The 23,417-nt window shown below is 46.3% G+C and overlaps 1 protein-coding gene across 3 annotated transcripts in view; it reads right to left on the bottom strand.

Annotated features, from left to right (window-relative positions):
* The window catches only part of TBC1D4 (TBC1 domain family member 4), a 664,791-nt gene that overhangs the window by 21,770 nt on the left and 619,604 nt on the right, over positions 1-23,417 (bottom strand). For all 3 annotated transcript variants that reach the window (XM_086934887.1, XM_086934888.1, XM_086934889.1), the window contains 2 exons: positions 11,641-11,885; positions 3,913-4,072 (listed from right to left, as the gene is read on the bottom strand). In XM_086934887.1, coding sequence (XP_086791013.1) covers positions 3,913-4,072; positions 11,641-11,885 — 405 coding nt within the window. The remainder of the gene's footprint in view (positions 1-3,912; positions 4,073-11,640; positions 11,886-23,417) is intronic.

Here is a 23,417-nt window from a genome sequence, read left to right as displayed (position 1 = left end):
TCCTGAGATTCTAAGCCATGCATGCCTTCTTAGCATGACACTGGTGTTAATAGATCTTGCTGCAGTGTCTGCTACGTCTAGTGCACATTTAATGGAAGTATTGGTTATTATTTTACCTTCCTGTATTAATTGATCTGCCTTTTTCTGATGTTCTTTTGGGAGATGTGTGAGAAGTTTTTCTAACTCATCATAATGTGCCCTGTCGTAACGTGCGAGTAGTGCTTGTGTATTGGCTATACGCCAGCTATTCGCTGCGTGTAATGCTACTCTTTTGCCTGATGCATCTATTAACTTTGACTCTTTATCTGGTGGAGGAGCCTCTCCTGTAGATAATGAATTTGCTCTTTTACGAGCGTTTGAGACCACCAGCGAGTCTAGAGGTACATGCCCTTTAATAAATATTGGGTCCTTTGGAGCCGCTTTGTATTTTTTATCAATTCTTGGGTTTAACACCCTGGCTCTCACTGGGTTTTCGAATATTTCCTCTGTGTGACTGAGAAGACCCTTTAACATAGGAAGAGTACCTGATGTTCTCTGTGCATTAGGTAGAGTCTCTAGCAAGAAATCCTCTATTTGAGGTTCTGTATGCATATCTAGTTTGTGATATTTTGCTGCCCTATTAATGAGCTGCACAAAACCTGTGTTATCATCAGGTGGTGAAGGCTTTGAGGGATATAGTTCTGGGTCATTGTCCTCATCTGACTCTACATCATAATTTTCCCATGGGTCCTCCTCATCTGGGATAGTTTCGTCATCCCCTTGAGGTTCTCCCTCCCCTAGATCACTGTCTACATCTGAATGAGGTGTAGCTGGTCTTGGTGTGGAAGGTGTAGGAATATTTGGCCTATTGTGAGGAATAGGAGAAGAGGGTGTGACTCTAGGTCGAGGAGAAGCAGGAGGAGTTATATTTGTCCCCATTGTTCTCTTTTTTGAAGGAAGAGTTTTATCTTCTGACTGTTCACTCTTTCTCTTCTTCGTGACCACTTTCCCAGTTTGTGGATCAATAAACAAGATCTTTTGTTTGGGATCTGTCTGTTGCTCCTGAATCGGTACCGAAGATCCTGGTTCCGAGAGGTGCTTTTGTTTTCGATCGTCAGATCTTGCTGTTTTCGACACCGAATGTCTGCTCGATTCCGACTTTCTGGGTATCGAGTGTCTTTTGGGCGATAAATCATATTTATGTTTCGACATGGAATGTTTCGATACCGAGCTTTCCCTTGTTTGTAGCCTCGGTGCCGAAGTCGATGTCGCCCTTTTCTCGGATCCGACATGGTGGGAGTCCGAGTGTTTCGGTTTCAGTTTCGGTTTCGTTGCCGGGCCCGAGGGCGGGGCGTCGGAAACTTTTTTCTGCGGTTTGACCGGGCCCGAGGGCGGGGTCGTTACCGCACGGGGTCGGTTTTTCGGTAAGGGGACGTCGTCACTCACGGTTTGTTGCTCGATGAGTTCTTCGACCTCCGACTGGTCCCCTTCCGACCCCGACTGGTCCTCTTCTTCCTTGATTTGCTCGTCTCCGAACAGCTCCGGGATCGCATCCGCCTGCATTCTGGAAACCTCGTGTCTTCGAGCTCGACGATTTCTAATCGTTAGCTTGGAGGAGAATGCTGCGCAGGCTTCGCAGTCCCTGGATTCGTGTTCAGGCGATAGACAGAGGTTGCACACCTCGTGTAGGTCCTTGTGTGGGAACTTAGCACCACACGTTGGACATTTTTTGAATGGAGTCCTTTCCATGGACTCCGGGCTTGACTGCGTCGAGAAAGGCCTCCTGTTCTTCGACGTAGATCCAAGTTTTTCTCTTCGATTTTGAATTTGCAACGCGTCGGAATGGAAATGAACGCGTTCGATAACAATACCGTCGAATTGGAAAGGGAATACGCGCCGATAAATCACTTTCTTCTGAAGTTGATCTGGAGCGTCTCGATCCTCATCCGAACCCGATGGCGGAAAAAAACAATCTAAGGATGGAGCCGATGCCCATGCGCACTACCAACCAAGGGAGGAGTCACCAAGATACAAAAGACTCTCCAAGAGAAAAACAAAGTGCAATCATCCGAGCCCAACACCAGATGGCGATCTATTCATAATGTACCATCTGCAGCCCATATGCCTCGTACATATATATATATCTCAAATCAGTTGCAGAATACTACACCCAGCAGGCCTTTGTAGGCACGCCCACATGGACAGGCGTTCATTAAATATCGCGAGTGCCACGAAAACGCTGTCGTCAATGCCCACAAACGTGCCTCTGAAGAAAGGAAACTCTATTCCTGAAACGCGTCAGGAGTACGAGAAAGAAGACATTTGAAAGGGACTGCTGTGAAGTCCCACGTGTGCATGCTGCCATTAAAATAGAAGTGAGAACTAGCAGTCTTCCTGTGGCTTTGTACAAATGGGTATTCTGCAACTGAATTGATGTTTTACGGCTGGCCTCGGTCGTGTACAGAAGCCCACTGCCGAAAGCGGATCTCCTCACATCTCAGCAAGGGATCTGAACACAGAGAAGGAAGCGGGCTGGCACCCCACACAGGGGGATGCTCGCCTTCACCTAATGACAGCAGTAAAGCGGAACGTGGGGCTGCAGCGAATCCCATTTCTACCCACTTGGGATAAAGACTGTTTTAAAAAGACATGATGACCGCATCCACTTGGGAAAGAAAAAAACCAACGGCACTACAACACCCAGAAGGCCTTTGTAGCCACGCCCACATGGACAGGTGTTCATTAAATATTGCGAGTGCCAAGAAAACGCTGTTGTCAATGCCCACAAACTGTGCTTCTGAAGAAAGGAAACTCTTTTCCTAAATACGCGTCAGGCGTACGAGAAAGAAGACATTTGAAAGGGACTGCTGTGAAGTCCCGCGTGTGCAAGCTGCCATTAAAATAGAAGTGAGAACTAACAGTCTTCCTGTGGCTTTGTACAAATGGGTATTCTGCAACTGAATTGATATATATATATATGTATATATCATACCGAAGTTAAATGGAATGTGGAGATTCTGACTCAGATTGAATGACCACTAGCATTTAAAGCCTTAATCGTAAACCATATCTCTGTTATGAAATACTTCTCAGTTTTTTTGCCATAGTATGTAAACATTTCATGTTGTAGTTTGACACTTAAATAAATGTTTAAGATAAACAAGTAAAATTAGCCCCAGCTAGCTTCCTTGGACTGGAATTTGTTTATGTATTTAAATCAGCCAGTCTTGCAGGAAATTTGCATTTGTAACTTAATTTTCAAGTGAATGCTATTCAGGACCATTGGACAATCAATAGAACTAAATAATACCTTGCTAACCCTAAAATGCCTGAGTAATAAAACCTTCTCTAAACCTTTCAATCGTTCAAGAAGTGGAATAAGCATATATCCCAGACCTTTTTAAGTGGTTTATTGTGACCCTGGTTATCAAATAGGAAAAACAAACTTGAGCAAGGCATTGAAAATGGCTCAACATGGTTTGACAAAGATTAAATAAGATTTCCACTCTCTGAAAGTAGACCCTTAAAGTGTGTTAAAGATGCTACATTTTAAACCCCACTCACAAATAACATTAACACATTGGAATCTTTGGATTATGATGCTTAAGAAATCAACTTTGAGCTATGGAATTAGAACTAACGTGTTAACTGATTTATTTCAGGAACAATATGTACACCAACATGACCTAAGCTGTCTGAACATAACATAACACCGCCATCCAACTGGAGATGGACAGAAGATATGGGCACAGAAAGCCTCCGACTTCAATCTGAGAAGCACCCGGCTGAATAATTTGCTGAGACACCCTCAAAAGCATTTCTAGTAAATACTAATAGTCAACTGAGCACTTTAGAAATGGTAATAACAACATAGCATACCTTTTCATACTACCCTTTACTAAATATGTATATTGAGGGAACGGTATAACTTACCAAACACTCTGGCAACAAAACCCAGAGGAAACTGAGAAGCAAAGAGTGTCAAAAACCAAGGGGCAGCGTAAAGACTTGGGCTGATCTCATTCTCCTCCAGATGATCATAAAGGTCTCGGTGATAGTCATGGAGAAGCCTTGACAGCTGGTACATCTGAATCTAATGCATAAATGGAAGAAAAGCAAAAAGAACAGAACCCTATCAGTTTTCTCCTTCAAATATACATGGGACTTTTTAAAATCTGAATTCACCATCATACAGATTTGCATTTGCCATTCTTTTCAACACTAGGTACATAAAAATATGAGGCAGTGTGGAAATAACAAAACATAAACACGTCAAATATGAGTGTAGACCAAAAATATTGAACCTTGTTTATTTTTTGCAGCTGCAATGAAACATGTAAATATTTTTGTGGACATGGATTCTACAAAACACATTGTAATCTACACCAGTTTATGGGAGCACCAGTTATTGCTCAGAACATGGTATACATACATAGCATTGGCATCTGTTAAATGTCACAGTGGAGGTGATGAGGAGAGCCTTGTTAGCAATACAGATAGCCTTAAATCTGCCTCCGCCTGAAATCCACAATGTGAGGTCATTTGTTTGGACCCATAAGAAAAAAATACTTTTTATTTTTTATTTTAGACCTCCTGGTTTTTGGATGTCTTCTATGAGTGAGCTCTCGCTAATGGAGTACTGTTCACTAAAAAGTCTGTTAAAATGTGTTTTGAGCTATAAACGCCAGTAAACAACAACTGAAATCAGGTCTGAGGCTGCAAAGCTGGGGTAAGAAGCTCTGTGTTGGTTATATGTGTAGACTTACATCCAGGTGTGTACACATGTGAGGGAGGTAGACGGTTGCCTGCCTCAGCCTTGTACCTGTGCACTGGAAGCCCTGTGGCAGATACAACGCCGTTTAAATAGATTTTGGCCCACTTAGGCTGTATAGCTCGAAATCAAAAAAGATAATGTTCCCTTTCTTTTTGGCTGAACTGTAAGTCGATATAGTTTTACTGTATTTACACTTAGGTGAAAAAATCCTTTACATGTAAGTTTGTACAGGCTCAACATAGAAAAAAACTTTGATGTGTCTTTTTCTATGTTTCTATGGGTTCCAAAGAAATATTCAATGACAAAGCTGTCCTCAGTGCCTCTGCTTATGTATTTGAACTATATCCCTGATCCAGCCTTAATTAGATCTGAGTTTTGATCTACCTGTTAATTACTCTACTGGAAAGCTGTAACAGACCCATTTGGGAGGATTCAGTTTCCCTTGAAAGATTCGGGGGACAGAGATAAATCTACAAAGGGCGATTAGCTGCCATTCTCCAACAAGCCTGGGCGTGTTGTTTTTTCGCAGAGGGAATGGGCGGGCAGGTAGAACTCTGATATCACCCACACTAACTACCGACCCATTTCCCTTCTCCCCTACTTTTCCAAAATCCTGGAAGCCCATGTCACTGCCAGCCTCTCACAGTTCGTCGAAAGCTCGAACTTCCTGGAGGCCAATCAGGCCGGCTTCAGACCCGGCCACTCCACGGAGGCAGTCATCTTGGCCGTGCTCGACACTCTGAGAAGCAATGCTGACAAGGGCACCCCCCAGGCCCTGGTATTGCTAGATCTGTCGGCTGCGTTCGACACGGTGGATCACAACATTCTCATCCGCTGTGTCGAACAAGCCGGCCTCCAGGGCCCGGCGTTGACCTGGGTCCACTCCTTTCTGTCCGGCAGGTCTCAGTCGGTCAGTCTGGGCACCTTCCGCGGACCCAAAGTACCTTCAACCTGTGGTGTCCCCCAAGGTTCTTCTTTGTCCCCCTTCTTTTCAATCTCTATCTTCGCCCCCTCCTTCTTTCTCTGAGGCAGTGGGACGTCACTGTCTTCAACTACGCTGACGACCTACAACTCATCTTTCCTCTCTCTACCCCCTCCGCTGTCTCTAACTTTCACGCTGTCATGTCTCACATTCTCCTCTGGATGAGCCAAAACCAGCTCAAATTGAACCCTGGAAAGACGGAGCTCCTTCTTCCAGGCAAGAGCTCCATCCATTGGAGTCCACACTTCTGGCCCACAGGGCTTGGCCCTCCCCCCGCCCCTGTGACATCCGTAAAGAGTCTGGGAGTTATCATCGACTCTGAACTCTCACTCAAAGCCCAGGTGGGGGCGGTGGTCTCCTCCTGTATGCACCAGCTCCGCAGGATCAGGAAGGTCGCTTATCTCTTGTCCCCCGAAGTTTTGCTTCAAGTCATCTCGGCCTTGGTCCTCTCCCGCTTGGACTTCTCAAATTCCTTATATCATGGTCTGCCCAAAACCTTGCTATACAGGCTGCAGATCGCTCAGAACCATGCGGCGCGACTGGTCTTCAGGACTCCAAAATGGCAGTCGGCCAAGCCTCTCCTTGCCAAACTGCATTGGCTCCCAGTCAATCTCAGGGCAGCCTTTAAGATTTGCTGCATAGTATTCAAATCCTTGACTGGCCCCTCTCCTAGGTTCCTGAAATCCCTCATCACTCCGTACTGCCCCCCTCGCAATCTTAGATCCTCCCATCTTCATCTCCTTGCCACCCCCTCCTTCAAACTCGCGAGGGTTGGAGGTCGGAGTTTCTCACATCTTGCTCCTACACTTTGGAACTCTTTTCCCCTCTCTCTCAAATCTGCTAACTCACTCATCCTTTTCCGCAAATCTCTCAAAACTTGGCTTTTCCCCCAATCTGGTTAATTTCTATCTGCTATCTCACTGAATCCCAATCAGCGCCAGGAAACTAACGGTGTCAGTGCGCTTTAAAAGAACCTCCTAACATAACATAACATAACACACCACTGATTCAATTTGAAGTCTTGTAGGATGAAAACCTTTTTTGGGTAGGTAGAGTCAGGCTCAAAGAGGTCGTCAAGGCGCCTGTTTGATTCTGCCATCCTGAAAACTCCCAAATTGCTGTGCTGGTGGCTGGCCAGCCTGTGCATTGCTGCCAACAAGTATCTGCTAGTTGTGGAGAGGAAGGACTCTGCATTTGTCCTTTATGCACTCTGACTTCAGAGCCAGAGGGCACTGGCTTTGTAAATTCTCAAAAAAGAGTGCCTCTTTGCACCACAGAGGCCAAGTTCTTCCTAGAGGACTCACTGGTATTGGTACCCCAGGTTACGGCGGGGAACACACATGCCCTGCAAGGGGCTATGAAGCCTGGGGTCTGGGGATGACAGAGAGGGAGTGTGGTGTACTTCAGACCCTGGTGCATGTATCAAGAACCGGGGGCTGGAGAGCAGATCCCAAAAGATCTAAGCAGCTGATTAAACGTTTTTACATCTTCAGGAGCAACATCCGAAAATTCAGAGGACCAGAGGCCCTAACTTGACATTCCTGGTGGCCAGAGCATGGTGCAAGGAGTAAACAATCCTGTGCAATTAGAATCTTTGTGACCTCGGATATCTCACTTTACTTTGGCCACTTAAACAAGACATTTCTTGGCGGAACGGTGCGGGTCTCGTGATATTGTTTTTCTGTATACACTTCACTGGGAGGCCATTACCATTCATTCATCATTAAGGCTGTATGCTGAATCACAGTTTTTTCCACTGTTACCAATGTTTATATATGCAGTGGACAATATCCTCGTCTTGGATTGTCACAAAGAGTGGTATTCTCTTTTCATTCTAGATATACCCCAAGGAAGAGCATGGCCCGAAATGCATTGGGGTTTGTGGTAAAAACTAAGTGCAGATGTTCGCACAGAGTAATGTGAAGTTAAAACAGTTCATAAAATATGAAGACAAAGCCAATGAAAATATAAACAAGAATAAACAATGAATTGGACAAAATTCTGATTCAAGGATTTATTATTACTACTACATTAGTGGAGTGCCGGAGAGGTGCAATTTTCCACGCCGGAGAACGTCTTTCTCACATTGATACAAGACACATCAGGATCAGGAGGTGATACCCACTGGCACCCTTATCATTAGGACCCTAGAAATTTTCACGTTTAATAATTCAACAAACACTGAGAGTGCGATTGCAATCCTCATTTGGTGCATCATTTATGCCGCCATAGCGTCACAAAAAGTGACGCAATTGTGGCGTAAATGTGTGGCAAGCCTTCATAAGTAAGCCCCAGAATATTTTGGGGCTTATTTATGAGAGGCTTGCATTGCCAGAGTATCAATTTTTTTGATCTTCCAGTGGCGCAAGCCTCTCAACCATACCTTTGAGGAGGTGCAAAGTCACCCTGCATGGCCTCATAGATATGGAGTAAAACATAGCAGCGCAAGTCACTGCTTTGAAATATTCTGTGTCAAGGAGGTGTGGGGTTCCTACGCAACACCCATTGATTTGAAGCTGCCCCATATTTGCAAAATCAGGTAAACGTGGGGAGCTTCAAAAACAGATGCCTCCCCGGCTGGTCATCTGCTGGACCCTGTTTTTACTAATATTTCATCCCTCACGGTGCAACCGCCGGGTCCCTATGGTTTGGTCTGACCACTTTTTAGTCCCTTTGGCTATTCAGGGCACTGTACCTGTGCGCAAATTAGACAACCCTCTCTCCCTTAAAAGTCTGTGGCATAAATTAAACTGGGATCAACTCCAAGTCCATCTTTCTGCTACTGTTCCGGTGTTACCAATGGATGCTGACAAGGCTAATTCGGCCTTTTCGGATTGGATCAATCAGCCGCTGGATAAGCTGATCCCAGCTAAATGGTCCCTGAACCGCTAGCCCGTGCTACAATGACAAATTAGCTGTGCTGCGGAAAACCTGTAAAAAAACGTGAAAGGTTTTGGAGAAGGGACTTTGACCCGTTATCTAAAGATCGCTATCGGGATGCTATAAAGATCTATCATGAGGCTATCCATACTGAGCACGCTGCATTTTACGCTAAAGAAATTAGTAACAGCACCAATCCCGCTAAGAGTATCTTCTCAATTGTCTCAGGTCTTAAAAATCAGAAGGGGGGCGCCGGCTCACTGATTACCTCGAACAGGCAATGCGAGGAGCTAGCCTCATTCTTTTTTAAAAAGGTAGAAGACATCTATAAATGTTTTCCAGCGGCCCAAAGTGGCTGCCCTGAGATATCCAATAATGGCACGATTGCCACCTCAGAGGTTTTCCCTCAGATTCAGCAGGACCGTTTACTTGCCCTCTGTGCTAAAATTAGGTCAGGCTCACCGGCCAACCCACTGAAACCTGATAATTTCAGGAAAATGTTACCAACTATTTCTCCTCTCCTAGGTCAAGTGATCAACAAATCGCTCAGCTTAGCTGTCGTGCCCACAGCATGGAAACAAGCTAGGGTGATACCATTGCTTAAAAAACCCTCATTGGACTTAAAAAAAAAAACGAGAACTTCAGGCCAATTTCATTGATTTCATGGCCTGCCAAGATCACGGAGGCATATATTAACTCCATTCCCTCATACCACTTGACCTCCAATAATACTCTAGATCCCTCGCAAAGTGGCTTACGCCCCAGCCACAGTACTGAGTCTGCACTCTTGGTGGTGACCGAGCATCTATGGACAGCGATGGACGCAGGACAGACATCGGCAATGATCCTTCTGGATCTCAGTGCTGCATTCCACACTGTGTCCCATGCAATCCTGTTGCGCCGTCTGGAAGAGGCGGGCATCGGTGGCCTTGCTTTGAAGTGGCTAGCGTCATTTCTCTCTGATAGGACTTATCAGGTGATTGCTCCCCCTTCCTCCTCTTCCGCCTTCCCCATCAAGCACGGGGTGCCACAGGGTTCTTCTCTGAACCCTCTACTCTTCAATTTGTATGTACAACCTTTGGCTGTAATTGCCAAGAGCAGAGCATTGACTGTGGTCTCCTATGCCGACGATACTCAGCTGGTGGTAGCCATCTTGAGCAACTCTAAGCACGACGGCTCTAAGTTTCAAGGCGATCTTGCTGTAGTTGCCGGATGGATGCAGTTAACTGCCTTCAGCTGAATGCCAGCAAGTCGGAGGTGTTGCTGGTGGGTAGGGATCATGGGTTATGGAATGAGTATTGGTGGCCCACGAACCTAGCCACCCCTCCTCCCCCCTCCCCCCTCCTAAACAGGTTGCAAAGAACTTGGGGGTTTGGATGGAGACATCTCGCAGTTTCCAAACCCAAACGAAGAAGGTGGCGGGCAACTGTTTTGGTTTGTTGCGCGGACTTCAACCTATTTTGAGTTTCTTGGATGCCCCGACCAGACAGAACATCATTCATACCTTGATTACATCTAGGCTTGATTACGCAAACTCTCTGTATCTGGGGGCTAACAAGGTGGATGTACACAGGCTACAGAGAGTACAGAATGCGACAGCAAGCACTCTTCTGGGTCTGCGCAGAGTCTATTCGGTGACTAACACAATCCGATGCCTTCATTGGCTGCCAGTAACTCAACGGATTGAGTTCAAGGCTCTTTGCAAAGCCTTTAAAATCTTGAAGCTCGCCTCCCCTAAAATTTTGACTGATCTGCTCTCTTTTTACATTCCCTCCCGTCACAGCTTCGTGCCATGGCACAACATTTGCTAGTAGTCCCTCGGGTTAGGAGGACTCGGGCCGGAGGGCGCTCCTTCCGGTACAGAGCCACTATTCTCTGGAACTCACTGCCCCTCCATATTCGAGGCTTCAGCAACTTCCTCAAATTCAGGAAAGCTATCAAAACTTTTCTCTTTCCCACTGTGTAGGTTGCTCTGCTTCCCCCCTGCGTTATGGTTGCCTATTTGCTGTTAACGCCGGGACACCTCTTGGCTGGGGCAGCTGTTGTGCTCTACAAATCTTTTAAATAGACCAGAATATGTGTAACAAGTAGAGAGGGTTTCATTTCTATCCTAGTTGTTTCCTCTTTCCATGTGTGCTGCATTCTGCAGCTCCCATAGAAAGAGAAAAACACTTCTCTGGATTGTTTTTGTGAAGGAATGTGCCCCTTCCTGTACAAAAACAATCCTGCCTGTGTTGGTGCTAGGCAGCAACGTGTGTGCAAACGCAAGGGAAAAGGACAGGAATGCACCATATTTCAAAAATACGCCAATTCCTCATAAATTAGGCCCTTTGTTTTTAGCTACACCGTTGACAACACCCCCACGCTCACTGACCTTTGGTTTGCTAAACACTGTTTAACATTAATTCCCTACAGTACAAATTATTTGCTGTAGGAATTGGGGGCGTTTCTAGTTGTTGATAGGGTCCTTATGCCAAAAAAAGTTTTACAAGGAGGTCTCGGCATCAAAAAGTTTGAAGATCTCTGCTCGAAATTGTCAGTGAGTCTGACCATGATCTGAAAGTGATTGGTTCATGTGAAGAGCTGAAGGCTATAGCTAGTAATTTATGTAGCCAGATGGATATTAAACAAAGGAGGAAGAATGTTATGTTATCTGGAAACTCCTAAGAAGTACACAGAAGTAGCGGCATTTTCTGAGTTCTTTCAGATGGGAAGGAGCAAAACCATTCAAGTGGCCAGTTTCTAACGACAGCCTGGTATTGTGCAGATCAACACGTAGTCTTGGTCGACGGCATCTAAAACGACACTGATTGGTCAAAATAAATATGAAGACCAACACTGTTGCTGTAATTTGCCAACCATCACTGACCGGTAGCAATGAGAATGATTATGTCCCCGCTGCCAAGCAATACCATGCCTGCAGTGGGTCAGAAGGATATTAGCTTGCACCACACATGATTAACAAATACATGGGGTTCACGTCTAGTGAAAACTTCTGTGACTAGATAAAGGTTTAGAATCTTACCTGCAGCGACACCATATCAGGTCGGTATTGTTTACGGAAGCCCAAGTCATACATGAGGAACTTCAACATTTCAAAGGCTTGCTCTTCACTCATGTGCAGGAGAAGAATGCCAGCCACAAAACTGATGCCTTGGCAATAGCCCACTTCCTCGTCCAGCAAGGAATAGGCTTTCAGGAGGTTAAATAAGGAGAGCTGCCCCGCTCCCAGCTGCGCAGAAAAGTACGGGTGAGTTGGAAACGTTCGACCTACAGGGAAAAACACAAAAGGACATGCAATTGATAAAATCAAACAACAACAAACACAACAGAACATCAATAAATACATTGTATTTTATTTTTGAATAGGACAAGGCTACAGGTTCAAATGAAATCACATTAATTATTTTCTTATTAAAATGGCACACAATTGCCCGTAACAGCAAATGCCTGCATTGTGATATCTATAATGCACATCACAGAAAATATCAAACATCAGAAAATGTAACTCAATCCAAGTCAAGTATATGTTATTAAGACTGTACATACTTGTCTAATAGGAACGACCCACTTAATCCACCAGAGAGATCGTAAAGCCAAAAACTACTCTTTATTTAGGGTGACTGTAGATTGGATTTTATTTGGTAACAATATAAAATAATTCTCTGCCGACAAACTAAAGGGATAGACTCCTGTGCCCTAAGAAGCACAGTATTGTAGAGTACGTTATAACCATTTACGTCTGCATAGAAGTTCGCCTGTGATTTCTTCTTTTTTTTCTTTTCAGTAGTGAGGGCTGTTACTGCTGGCTCGAAGGAAAGTTTTCATAAATATGCTCGGCACATTAAACATGTATTAGTTCTTTACTCACTTGTGACATTTTGGGCCCTATGCATAAAAGTACATGTGCCTGCCAGGAATTCACCAAGACTTGCAGGTGTAAGGTTTAAGCCTGTTTACAGGCGCAGAGCTCTCTGCTAGAGTTCCCACATGTTCAAATCACGCTCAACAGGTGTGACTGAGCATTCCAAGGCGTGGTTAGCCGTGGATATTGCGAACGCCCACAAACGTTGACATTTGGCGGCATTCACAAACTTCTCATTATCCTTTCCATGCTGGAAACTGTAAGAACTTTAGTCTAGCAAGGGCTAAATTAACTTCCTTTCCCGGGTAGGGTGGGGAATTAATCAACCCCAGATTTGATGCGATGTAGGGCACGGGGTTTCGTTTCTCCACTGGGGAAAAACAAATTCCTTGTGGAGGAATAAAAATACATGGAAAAATGTGCGTTTGCAAATGGGGTCCTATTCTCCAATGAATAGCTTGCCACTATCTATAACTACAGAGGGACAGGAGACTTAAAAGCCATCTGAAACCGTCTCTCTAGTACAGATACAAGGCGTACTAAAGAAAATGTTTGTGAATAGAAGTAAATCTGCAAAAATAGGAAAACGTATAGATGCGGGGGCGGATTTACTACTAGTTTCATGAATTCGCTCGTTTGTTTATAAATCTCAGTTTCCCATATTTATGAATGCAAATATATTACTATGGCGTTTATGTGTGTATAATTCAAGACACTGAGATGGTCTTTAATAACTAACCAATAAACGTACAAAAAAATCAAGTTACAACGAAGAAAGTGGTTAATTCGCAACAAAGAAAGTGTCAGGGCCCAACTTACTTCCCAGGAGCTACCAGGGTTTATACCTTCCACTGCCCCTTCTAGGTCTGCCACCTGCCAGTTACATCGATTACTACTTACCATCACACTGATACAACTGTGACATATTGCACATTTGAGATGTAAGAATGGACTAGATGCGCTAGTTCATTATGGGCCACTGTCAACGGTATTTAAACGCTGAATACAAGCGCCAATATCAGAAACTGACCTATCTCCTGAGGCGAAAGCCGGGAGTGCAAACGGAGCTAATCTCCTTTTAAAAACAATTGTATTGTCAAGTAAATCTGTGTGTTTTAACTCACCGCGCCGCATAGTAATCCAGAGCACCTGCTCAACACTGATCGGCCCGGGTAGCGGTCTTAGCGCTGCCGCGAAGCCTCCTCCTGAACACTCCTCCTGACGCCAGCACCGGCGAGGAATCAGGCCACGCCCCTTTTTAGGCCATGTCCACTGTCAACAGTATTTAAACGCTGAATACAAGCGCCAATATCAGAAACTGACCTATCTCCTGAGGCGGAAGCCGGGAGTGCAAACGGAGCTAATCTCCTTTTAAAAACAATTGTATTGTCACGTAAATCTGTGTGTTTTAACTCACCACGCCGCATAGTAATCCAGAGCACCTGCTCAACACTGATCGGCCCGGGTAGCGGATCTTAGCGCTGCCGCGAAGCCTCCTCCTGAACACTCCTCCCGACGCCAGCACCGGCGAGGAATCAGGCCACGCCGATTTTTAGGCCACGCCCACCCTACTCCTTCCCCCGTCATCTGCTGGAAGCGCAGCGGACGACCCCAGCGGGAGCGCCTAAGGCAAGCCCGTCTGCGCCAGACCGAGCCCAGAGCCCAGGACCCCTGCAACAATCACACCATTGCCATTGAGGTATACCTGGGAAGCCCTTTACAGGCTAAGGGACTCCTCCTCTGCGCCCTGTCGCAGCACCATCTTCTTAGAGGAGGGACATTCCTGCTGCTCAAACTGTCCATATAGGCTTACACCACAATTCCCCCCTAAACCACGCTGACTCAGGATGGGTCTGCTTAATTGCAAATCCCTCCCGAAGCACCAGGCAGAAATCAATATGCTTCTGAAAGACTCGGAGATTGAGGTCCTTTTTCTCACCGAAACTTGGATCAACTCCTACTCAGACCCAGACATCATTCAATCACTCCCCCCTGGCTACCTCATCAAGCACCAGGACAGACCCGCCGGGATTGGAGGTGGGATAGCGATCATTTACCAAGACCACCAGTCCTGCCAGTTCAAAGATAGCCCAATTCAGGACTGTGAAAATGTCCACTGATCTATCCATCGGCCCCCATCCACAACCCTCTCAGGGATATTGGTTTACCGTCCCCCAGGACAGCAGCAACTGTTCTGCGATTCTCTTATGGAAACCATCTCCTCCCTCGCCTGTCTATCTCCGAACTTCACGGGTTTGGGAGACTTGAATCTCCATTTCGATGACCTTACCAATAAAACAGCTTCTGACCTTAAAGCAGACTTAGCCTCCCTGAATCTTCATTTACAAAGTAACCAGCCCACCTACACCAAGGGCCACCTGTTGGATCCCATATTTACGAACCTCACGAGACTAGTCGTGAATACCCCCCTCCCTGTCCCATGGTCAGACCATTTTTTAGTTCCCTTCAAGCTGCAATTTTCGGCCGAGGCACCAGAGAGATCCCCCCCCAAGCACCCTCCCGCCCGTGGCAAAAACTGGATACGATCGCATGGGCACAAGTACTTGCCTCCACCTTACCAGCATTGGACCCAGACCCCTCCAGAGCAGACGCCCAACTACACGATTGGATCAATCAATCCCTCGACGCTACCCTGCCAGTCAGACCCCTTCCCAGCAAAAAGAAAACAGCTAAATACCCGTGGTTCACCCAAGAACTACGTACTCTTAGGAAGAAGTGCAAAAAACTCGAGCGCCGTTGGAGAAAAGACTGGGCGTTGGAAAACAAAAACGAGTATAGGATTGCCATCAAGCACTATAAAACCTGTATAAAAAACACCCAGGCAACCTTCTTCAAGGAAAAAATACTGGCAGCAGCCAACTCTGCTAGAGAAACCTACCGCATTGTACGCCTTCTCACTAAAACCCCAGACCCCTCTCCCACATCCGACCCATCGGGCACTAGATGTAACCAGCTAGCCGAGTTCTTTGCCTCAAAAATTAATAAAATTCTTACCTCACTCCCAGCTCCCAATTCCTCTCAATTCTCCGCTCTACCCCCTCTCTGCTATGAGGCTCCTCACCTCCAAACATTCTCCCAGGTCACCACAGAGCTTTTTCTGTCCACTTTACAATCCGTAAAGAGTGGTTCCCCATCAGACCCAGCTCCTATGAGCAAATTAAAACTGGTCGCCTCCACCATCGCCCCTCCGATCACCCACCACATTAACGCCTCTCTGGCATTGGGCTCTGTTCCTGCTAACTGGAAAAAAGCCATAGTTAGGGCACTTCTTAAAAAACCTCACCTTGATCCTACGGATCTATCCAACTTCAGACCTATTTCTCTCCTCCCGGCTATCAGCAAAGTGGCCGAGCGAATTGTAAATCACCAATTCTCCCACTTCCTAGAATCCAACTCACTTCTGCGCCAATCCCAGACAGGGTTTAGACCCGGACAGGGAACTGACACCGCACTTCTAGCCGTGGTCGAAGAGGCAAGAACCGTCATAGACACAGGAGGATCAGTGGCAGTGATCCTCCTTGACCTGAGTACCGCCTTCGACACGGTGGACCATGCCATCCTCATCCACCGGCTAAGCTTGATAGGAGTCTACGGCACCGCCCTTTCCTGGATCAAATCCTTCCTTGAAGGAAGAACTTTTCAAGTGTCCGATGGCACAGACATGTCCAAAGCCATGCCGTTACAGTGTGGGGTCCCCCAGGGCTCCGCCCTGAGCCCCACACTCTTTAATATCTACATGTCCCCTCTAGAGGACAACATATCCCCATTCGGCATAAAAACAGTAATGTATGCCGATGACACCCAGCTGGTGGTCTCCTTAAACAAGTCGAGCAAAAGCCTGGACAACCTGGCAATGTGCCTCGAGAACATCTTCCTCTGGATGTGTGAATCACGCTTAAAATTAAACGGAGAAAAATCCGAGATACTGCTCCTGGGAAACCCACGCAAACTCCCTCCATCCCTCTCATGGCCACCATGCTTGGGATCCCCTCCTAACCCCAAATCCGAAGTCAAAAGCCTTGGTATCTGGCTGGACCAAGACATCAACTTCAAGGCTCAAGCCAGAAAAACCACCGGCATCTGTTTCGGCCTCATCCGAACAGCGCGAAAGATCCTACATCTGATCCCCTTCTAATCCAGGAAATTGCTGATGCAGGGGTTGGTGAACTCCAGACTGGACTACGGTAACGTCCTGTACTTAGGGGCATCCGTATCAGTCATTAACAGGCTGCAATGCGCTCAGAATGCCGCTGCCAGACTCTTAACCTAAACCAAATGGAGATGCTCCACCAAACCAGCCCTCAAGAGTCTACATTGGCTCCCGGTGAAGGAATGGATCACCTTTAAGACCCTATGCATTTCACACAAAATAATGCAAGGCAAAGGTCCGCCGATCCTGAGATCCCTCGTCAAACCCCATCAATCTAACAAACAACTTAGATCAAACTCCCTCTCCCTGGCCACTGTTCCCAGAATAAAAAAGGCCCGTTCCGGTGGACGATTGTTCTCCTACAATGCCCCAAAATTGTGGAACGCCCTTCCACTGTCATTGCGGAGAGAACACAACCTTTTGGCCTTTCGTAGGCAACTAAAAACATGGCTCTTCCCATAAATACCTCACTTCCTCACTCTCCCTCCGGAACAATAGGTCGATTTACAGCGCTGGGACGCCCCAGGGTAGCTACGCGCTTTATAAATCCCCATTCAAATTCAAATGGGTTTTATATTAGTAAGCCTACAGGACATTGAAACGTTTTGCTGGTCATAAAAAAAAGTCAGACAGCGCCACTACTGGGTGAACTGTCATAATAAAATCTTGGCTGTTGCAAATAAGTGGCGGTGCAAAGCGTTGGCAAAACCGGGCACAAATTAAGCACTGACTGACAAAGACGAATGTGGCAGAGCAGGCGGGTTCACTGGCACAAGACGGTGATACCTGAGGTACTTGAAGTGATTATACATCACGGTAACAAATCTGATGCTAACAAATATCTCTTAATGCGAAATGTATTGTTCGAATGTCTTGCTCTTAATATTAAAGCAATTTTTTTTTAAGTATTAGAGAAATAGTGGCATTCAATTTCATTCATATCGTCAGGCTGCGGTCATATTTAAAGAACTCTGCACAAGCTGGAGATACAGTGCTTCAATGTTTATATTTTAAAATCATTAACAATCTACGTTTAAAACATCAGATTTTTTTAAAGTTTTATATATTGCACAAACTTGACCTGAAGATATCAGGTATCAGAGCGCTTTACATGACCACCAGTTTCATTAGAGATAGACACCTTCATTTTAGTTAGGCACAGGGAGATTAAGTGATTTGCTCAGAATCACAGGATGTTGGGCGTCCCTGCAGAGACTCGAACCCGGTTCCCCAGCTACGAGGTCGACCGCTCTAGCCGTAATTGCAATAGTGCAATTACACTCTATAGGCAACTGTTCACTTTAATCAAATAATTTAAAAATAAGAATTAATAAAGAGGATTTTGTGATTGCTAGCAGAACTAACCACTGTTACACTGGTGTCCTAAGTGGTGAGCCACAGACTAGCATATACACGGACTCTATGTTTGTATGTATATATGGTGTTTTACGGAGTGCAAACCTATCTGAAAGACAGCGTCCACGGCAAAGACACAGTCAACATTTTGAAGAGAAACCCGAGTGTAACTGGAGCAGTAAATGGTTCCTACCAGAAAAAGTGGACGGATACTGCATTCTGAAGTGTTCTTTAAAGAGGGGTGCTTTTAGCTTTTTCTAGACTGGAACAGGGCTTTAATGCCTAATGTTATTCAAGTGCAGACTTGAAAACTTTACAGATTAATGGGAAACAGTTTAAACTTTTTTAATCTCAAAAAGGAATATTGCCAAAGTCATTCCTGGCACTGAAGGCAGCTACTTTGTATGCGGATGTGCTATTGTGAAGGTGCAGAATGCTTCCACTCACAGTGAAGTCAGTCACTGCCTAAACTGGGTTCACCCCTTGACTGATGCTCTATGATGTAGTGGGAGGCAGACACGTTTGAATTACACAACTGCAAACCAATGAAAGAAATTGGCTGGCCGAAATCCTCTATAACTAAATATTTTATATATATTGTTGGACACGGCCCATTTGGCAGGTTCACCCGAGACTTTTTGCTTTTTCCTAGCCTGTTTCTGTGACCTGGTGTTGGTGATTTTGGGCCTCTGCGCACTTTTTCACTGTGGCACAGTGTAAAGTGCGTGAGCTCTCTGTGTGTGTGGTGAGAGTGACCTGCCCTCCCATAGGAATGAATGGGGAATATGTATGCCCATGGTAGTTCCTGATGTGTGGGGAGTGCAGGGTCGAGTTTGGTATATGCAAACTCGTGAGATTGAATGCTGTGCAATGGTATATGCGGCATGATTGTGTCTAGTGTAGAAGTGCCACTTCTAGAAGTTAGCATATTTGTGTAATTTGTGTCTGGCATGTGATTGGCTGAGGCTGGCTGGTGAGCCTGGCTCCATTAGTCTGGGTGGGTCTGCCGCGGTGGTGAATGGAGTGTTTAGCATGCTGATGTGAGGGGAGGAGTGAGCCTGGGCTTGCTTGTGGATTGACCGTCTGGTTTGAGGGTCCTGAATGAGGCTGGGTTTTCCCCACACAATGCTGGCTCCACCCCCTGGGGTGCGTCTGATGTCCCTAGCCTGGCCAGCGAAAGGAATTCCCTATAACCAGTTCTAGCCGGTTCTCAAACTGCCTGCACCCTGCTAGACAAAGGATTTCTCTGTATAAAAAGGGGCTGTGACCCCTTACAAAATGTTCTTGTTTCTGACTTGAATTCTGCCAGGGGGGTGCTGCTGCTTGGCTCAGGGGAATCCTTACCTCCCTGAGCCCTGCCCAGCCCCTGGATACCTGATGGACTTGGAGGCTGAAGGACTTTCCTTTTTCTTAGGAGCTGGTTGCCCCATCTTTTGCTCCCAGGACCTTTGCCTTGGAATCCTGTGTTTCTGGGGCCCTGCTGGGGATAGGGATTGTGCCTGTGGACTTGCCTATGCCCCTAGCGCCTTGAGAGCGCTTTATGTTCCCTTCCTGGGCAGAGCGCTGTCGTTTTCCCGAGGAGGGAAGCGCTCCTGCCCTTGGTGCCTCTGAGCTTGCAGGTGCCTACCCTGCTGGGCGCCCGATTCGTGCTATGTGTTACTTACGGGTGCCACCCCTTTTATTTACTTAATTTACGGGTGCCACCCCGTTTATTTATTTTATCTGGCGAGGGTGCCCACCCCTCATTCTGCCCCCTTCGTTTCACCGCCGCGGCCCGAGCCGTTTGCGATTATGGCAGCTGGAGATGTCGTGCTGTGATTGCCGGGCCGCGGGAGGCTCGCCCTAGAAGGCCGCGCTGTGGTTGGCGGGCCGCGGGAGGCTCGCCCTGGAAGGCCGCGCTGCGATTGGCCAGCGCTCAGGAGACCGGCGAAGGAGATGTCAGCGGCCGCTGTGGGGCTCCCGAGACCGAGGGGGAGCTCCGCACCCAGAGAGGAGACGCTGCCACGAGAATCCCGAGGAGCGGGAGCACTCAGTCCCCAGTCGCCGCCAGGCCCGGTGCGTGTGGCAGTTGAGAAGAAGGGAGGGGCGCCGGGACACATTGTCGGTGTCCGCCCCCCCCCCCCACCAGTAGCGCGATCTCGCGCTCGTTGTTGTTGGGAAGCCACGAGGGCTTCAGGGGCATAGCTTGTGTTCGAGCCCCCGAGCGGGGTTCCTACGCTGCCCGGGGGCATTTGCCCTGCAGAGCCTGCAAGGCTCAGACCCGGAAGGTGTATTGAGGAGCCCAGAGAGGCTCCAGGTGCCATTAGCATTTCGAGTCCCCCGAGAGAGACTCCCGCCACCGGCCATATTGGTTAACGAGTCCCGAGAGGCTCGAGGGGGCAGTTCTATGTTATTGAGAGCCAGAGAGGCTCAGGGCATTCTTTTTCTAGCCCACGAGGCTCCACGCCCGCATCTTGTGTAAATGCGAGCCCTGAGAGGCCCGAGGGCCAGTTCTTTTGTTCAGAGCCTGTGTGGCTCCCACGTGGCCCCATCATTATTGATTCCCAGCTGCCCAGCAATTAGTGGGCAGCTGCACCGTTTAGGACCCTGACATTGGGACACAGGGTGTCCTAGCCCCAACAAGGCCAGTTGGCCTAGGGACTGCCACAGGTAGTGGCTTATGTAAGTTTTGCGCAATGTGATGTGGTGCTAGGAAATGTAATGCATTTAATATGATTACGCACCTTGATCTTACACCTCTGAATGTTTTTGGGCATCATGTGTTTTTGCGCTCTTGAGTTATGTTCTGGCACCTCTGAATATTTTTATGCATCATGTGTCTTTCTTGATTTTACACCTCTGAATGTGTTGGTTTATGTATCATGTGTTTTTCCTTCCCTGCACCTCTGAATGTGATTTTGATGCATCATGTGCCTTGTTCTGACACCGCTGAATGTATGTTTTATGCATCATGTGTTTTCCTTTCTTACACCTCTGAATGTTGTGATGTAATGTGTTCTTGCTTATACCCCTAATTGTATTGTGATACTTAGGTGGTTGTTCTTTCTAGTACAGGTGGTCCTAGTGAGGTCCTGGTTCCCTGCGTGACATTCTCCTAAGGTGTTTAGGGTTGCGTAGGTGGTACTTACCTGTTAGCAGTAGTTACTAGTTGTGATTTATATTTGCTAATTTGTGCTACAGTGATTTTATATCCTATATAAAATCACACACCATGGTCTCCCACACCATCCTCCTCAACACCTTGCAAACCTATGGCATCACAGGACCGGCCCTGGCATGGCTTAAAAGTTTTCTCTCGGATAGAACTTTTCAAGTCTTCTCTGCCACATTCTCCTCCAAACCCCACCATCAACCTTATGGAGTTCCCCAGGGCTCAATACTCAGCCCCTTACTATTCAATCTATATGTCAGCCCCCTTGCCAGCTTAGCCGAACAATCTGGGTTGTCGATCTACTCATATGCTGACGACACCCAGATTGTTTATTCACTCTCGGCTAATTCCAACCCGTCCTCCCTCCACTCGGGCCTTAACAACATTGCCAACTGGATGTTTGAGAATAAGCTAAAACTCAACGGAGGAAAGACGGAACTACTTCTGTTTGGAAAACAAACCTCCTTGTGGGGCCCACAACATTGGCCATCCCAGATGGGACCCACACCCACCCCTTCTAAATCCGCGCGCAATCTGGGCATAATTTTTGATGAAAACCTGTCCATGAAACAACAAGCTGTTAGAGTGGCCGCCACGTGTTTTACCATACTCAAGTGGCTTAAGAAAATCAGGTGGATGCTCCCACAGAATACACTAAAAACTTAGTCCAAGCCCTAATTACATCTAGGCTGGACTACGGCAACATCTTATACCTGGGAGCATGCAAGGATGTTACAAAGAAACTGCAAACAGTACAAAATGAAGCTGTGAGACTGATATGTATGTTACCAAAAAGATCCCCTACGTCATCTTGTCTCCGGAGTCTCCATTGGCTCCGTATTGAACAACGAGCAAAATTCAAAGCTCTATGCTTCATGCATAGAATCAAGGCTGGTAAGGCCCCTGCCTATCTGAGCTCGCTAGTCCAGCAATACACCCCCTCTAGAACCCTACGTTCCTCGACCCAACATAAGTTCCAGGTGCCTAGGATCAATCGAGTCAGACAGGGTGGTCGCTCCTTCTCCTATCTGGCCCCCACATTGTGGAACTCCCTTCCAATTCATCTTCGCACAAATGAATGCTATTTGCAATTCCGTAAGAATCTGAAAACATGGTTGTTCAACCAATAACTCGATTTTCATTGACTCACTATCTCTCCTTTGTTACTTGTTTCAGTTTCAGTTTCATTTTGAGCGCCGGGAAACCTTAGGGTAGCTGTTGCGTTCTACAAAAATAAATATAATAATAATAATAATATATTCTATTTTCTAGTAAGGGCTGATTCTGCCCACGTGGCCCTGTCCTGTGTAAATAATCCCTTGTGAATATTGCCCGTGCCAGTTGGCACAATGTACATGTGTGATTCTATCTGATGTGTTTTGACAATACAGAAGTTATTTTTATATAACCTTGTGTGGAGTTCCTTTTGTGGTGTGCCTAGGATATTGTTGCTGTTGTGTGCTGGCGCAAATGCTTGACACATTGCCTCCGGGATAAGCCTGTCTGCTCGTGCCAAGCTACCAAGGGGGTGAGCAGGGGTTATCTTGGCGTGTGACTCCGTTGCCCCGACTAGAATGGTGGTTTCTGCCTAGCTTTGGCATCAGCCTTAGCCAACCAGAAATAGCCAGTTCTAACATATATATATATATATACATATAAGTAAAATCAAAAGCTCTTGGCTAACGCCAGGCCTAACAAGTGACATATAACCAGGTGATATAATAATTTTGAATTATTTTATAACTGGTGCCAATTTATTTTTTTAAAGTATTAGGGAACAAACAATTCAGGGGAAAGAAGACAGAATAGGCTTTCGCTGAATAATGCAAATTGCTGCATTTTATTCACTACATTGGTTAGTAAACACGAAATGCAGTCCTCAGATGATCATGTCACAAAATGCCGATTGAGCTGTTCCCACAACTTCTGTTTGCTCCACAAGAAAATGAAAATACCGACCTCTTCTGTAAGGGCATTAAGGTTTGTTACAGATATAAAGAGGTGCATGGGAATCCTAAGTTAAAACTTCAAGCAAAGGAAACACAGCCATGTATATTATTTTCTTGATGATTTGTTAACATATGAAAAATATTGCAAATTTGAAGAAATGGATCGCTGAGATCTTAGCAATGCTAGATACAAGAACAAGGGTGGGGAATGAACATAAAAACCAGTAACAAGCTACACAAAAAATGGTGGGGTAAAGGGAAGGACTCATTGGATGTTTGAAGACAGTCTCCCTACAAAACGTTCCTGGTG

The sequence above is a fragment of the Lissotriton vulgaris genome, chromosome 8 (assembly GCF_964263255.1).
Source record: "Lissotriton vulgaris chromosome 8, aLisVul1.2, whole genome shotgun sequence".
In the NCBI taxonomy this organism is placed as follows: Eukaryota; Metazoa; Chordata; class Amphibia; order Caudata; family Salamandridae; genus Lissotriton; species Lissotriton vulgaris.
The sequence above is the reverse complement of the archived record's forward strand: the minus strand, read 5'-3'. Positions and strand labels throughout refer to the sequence as shown.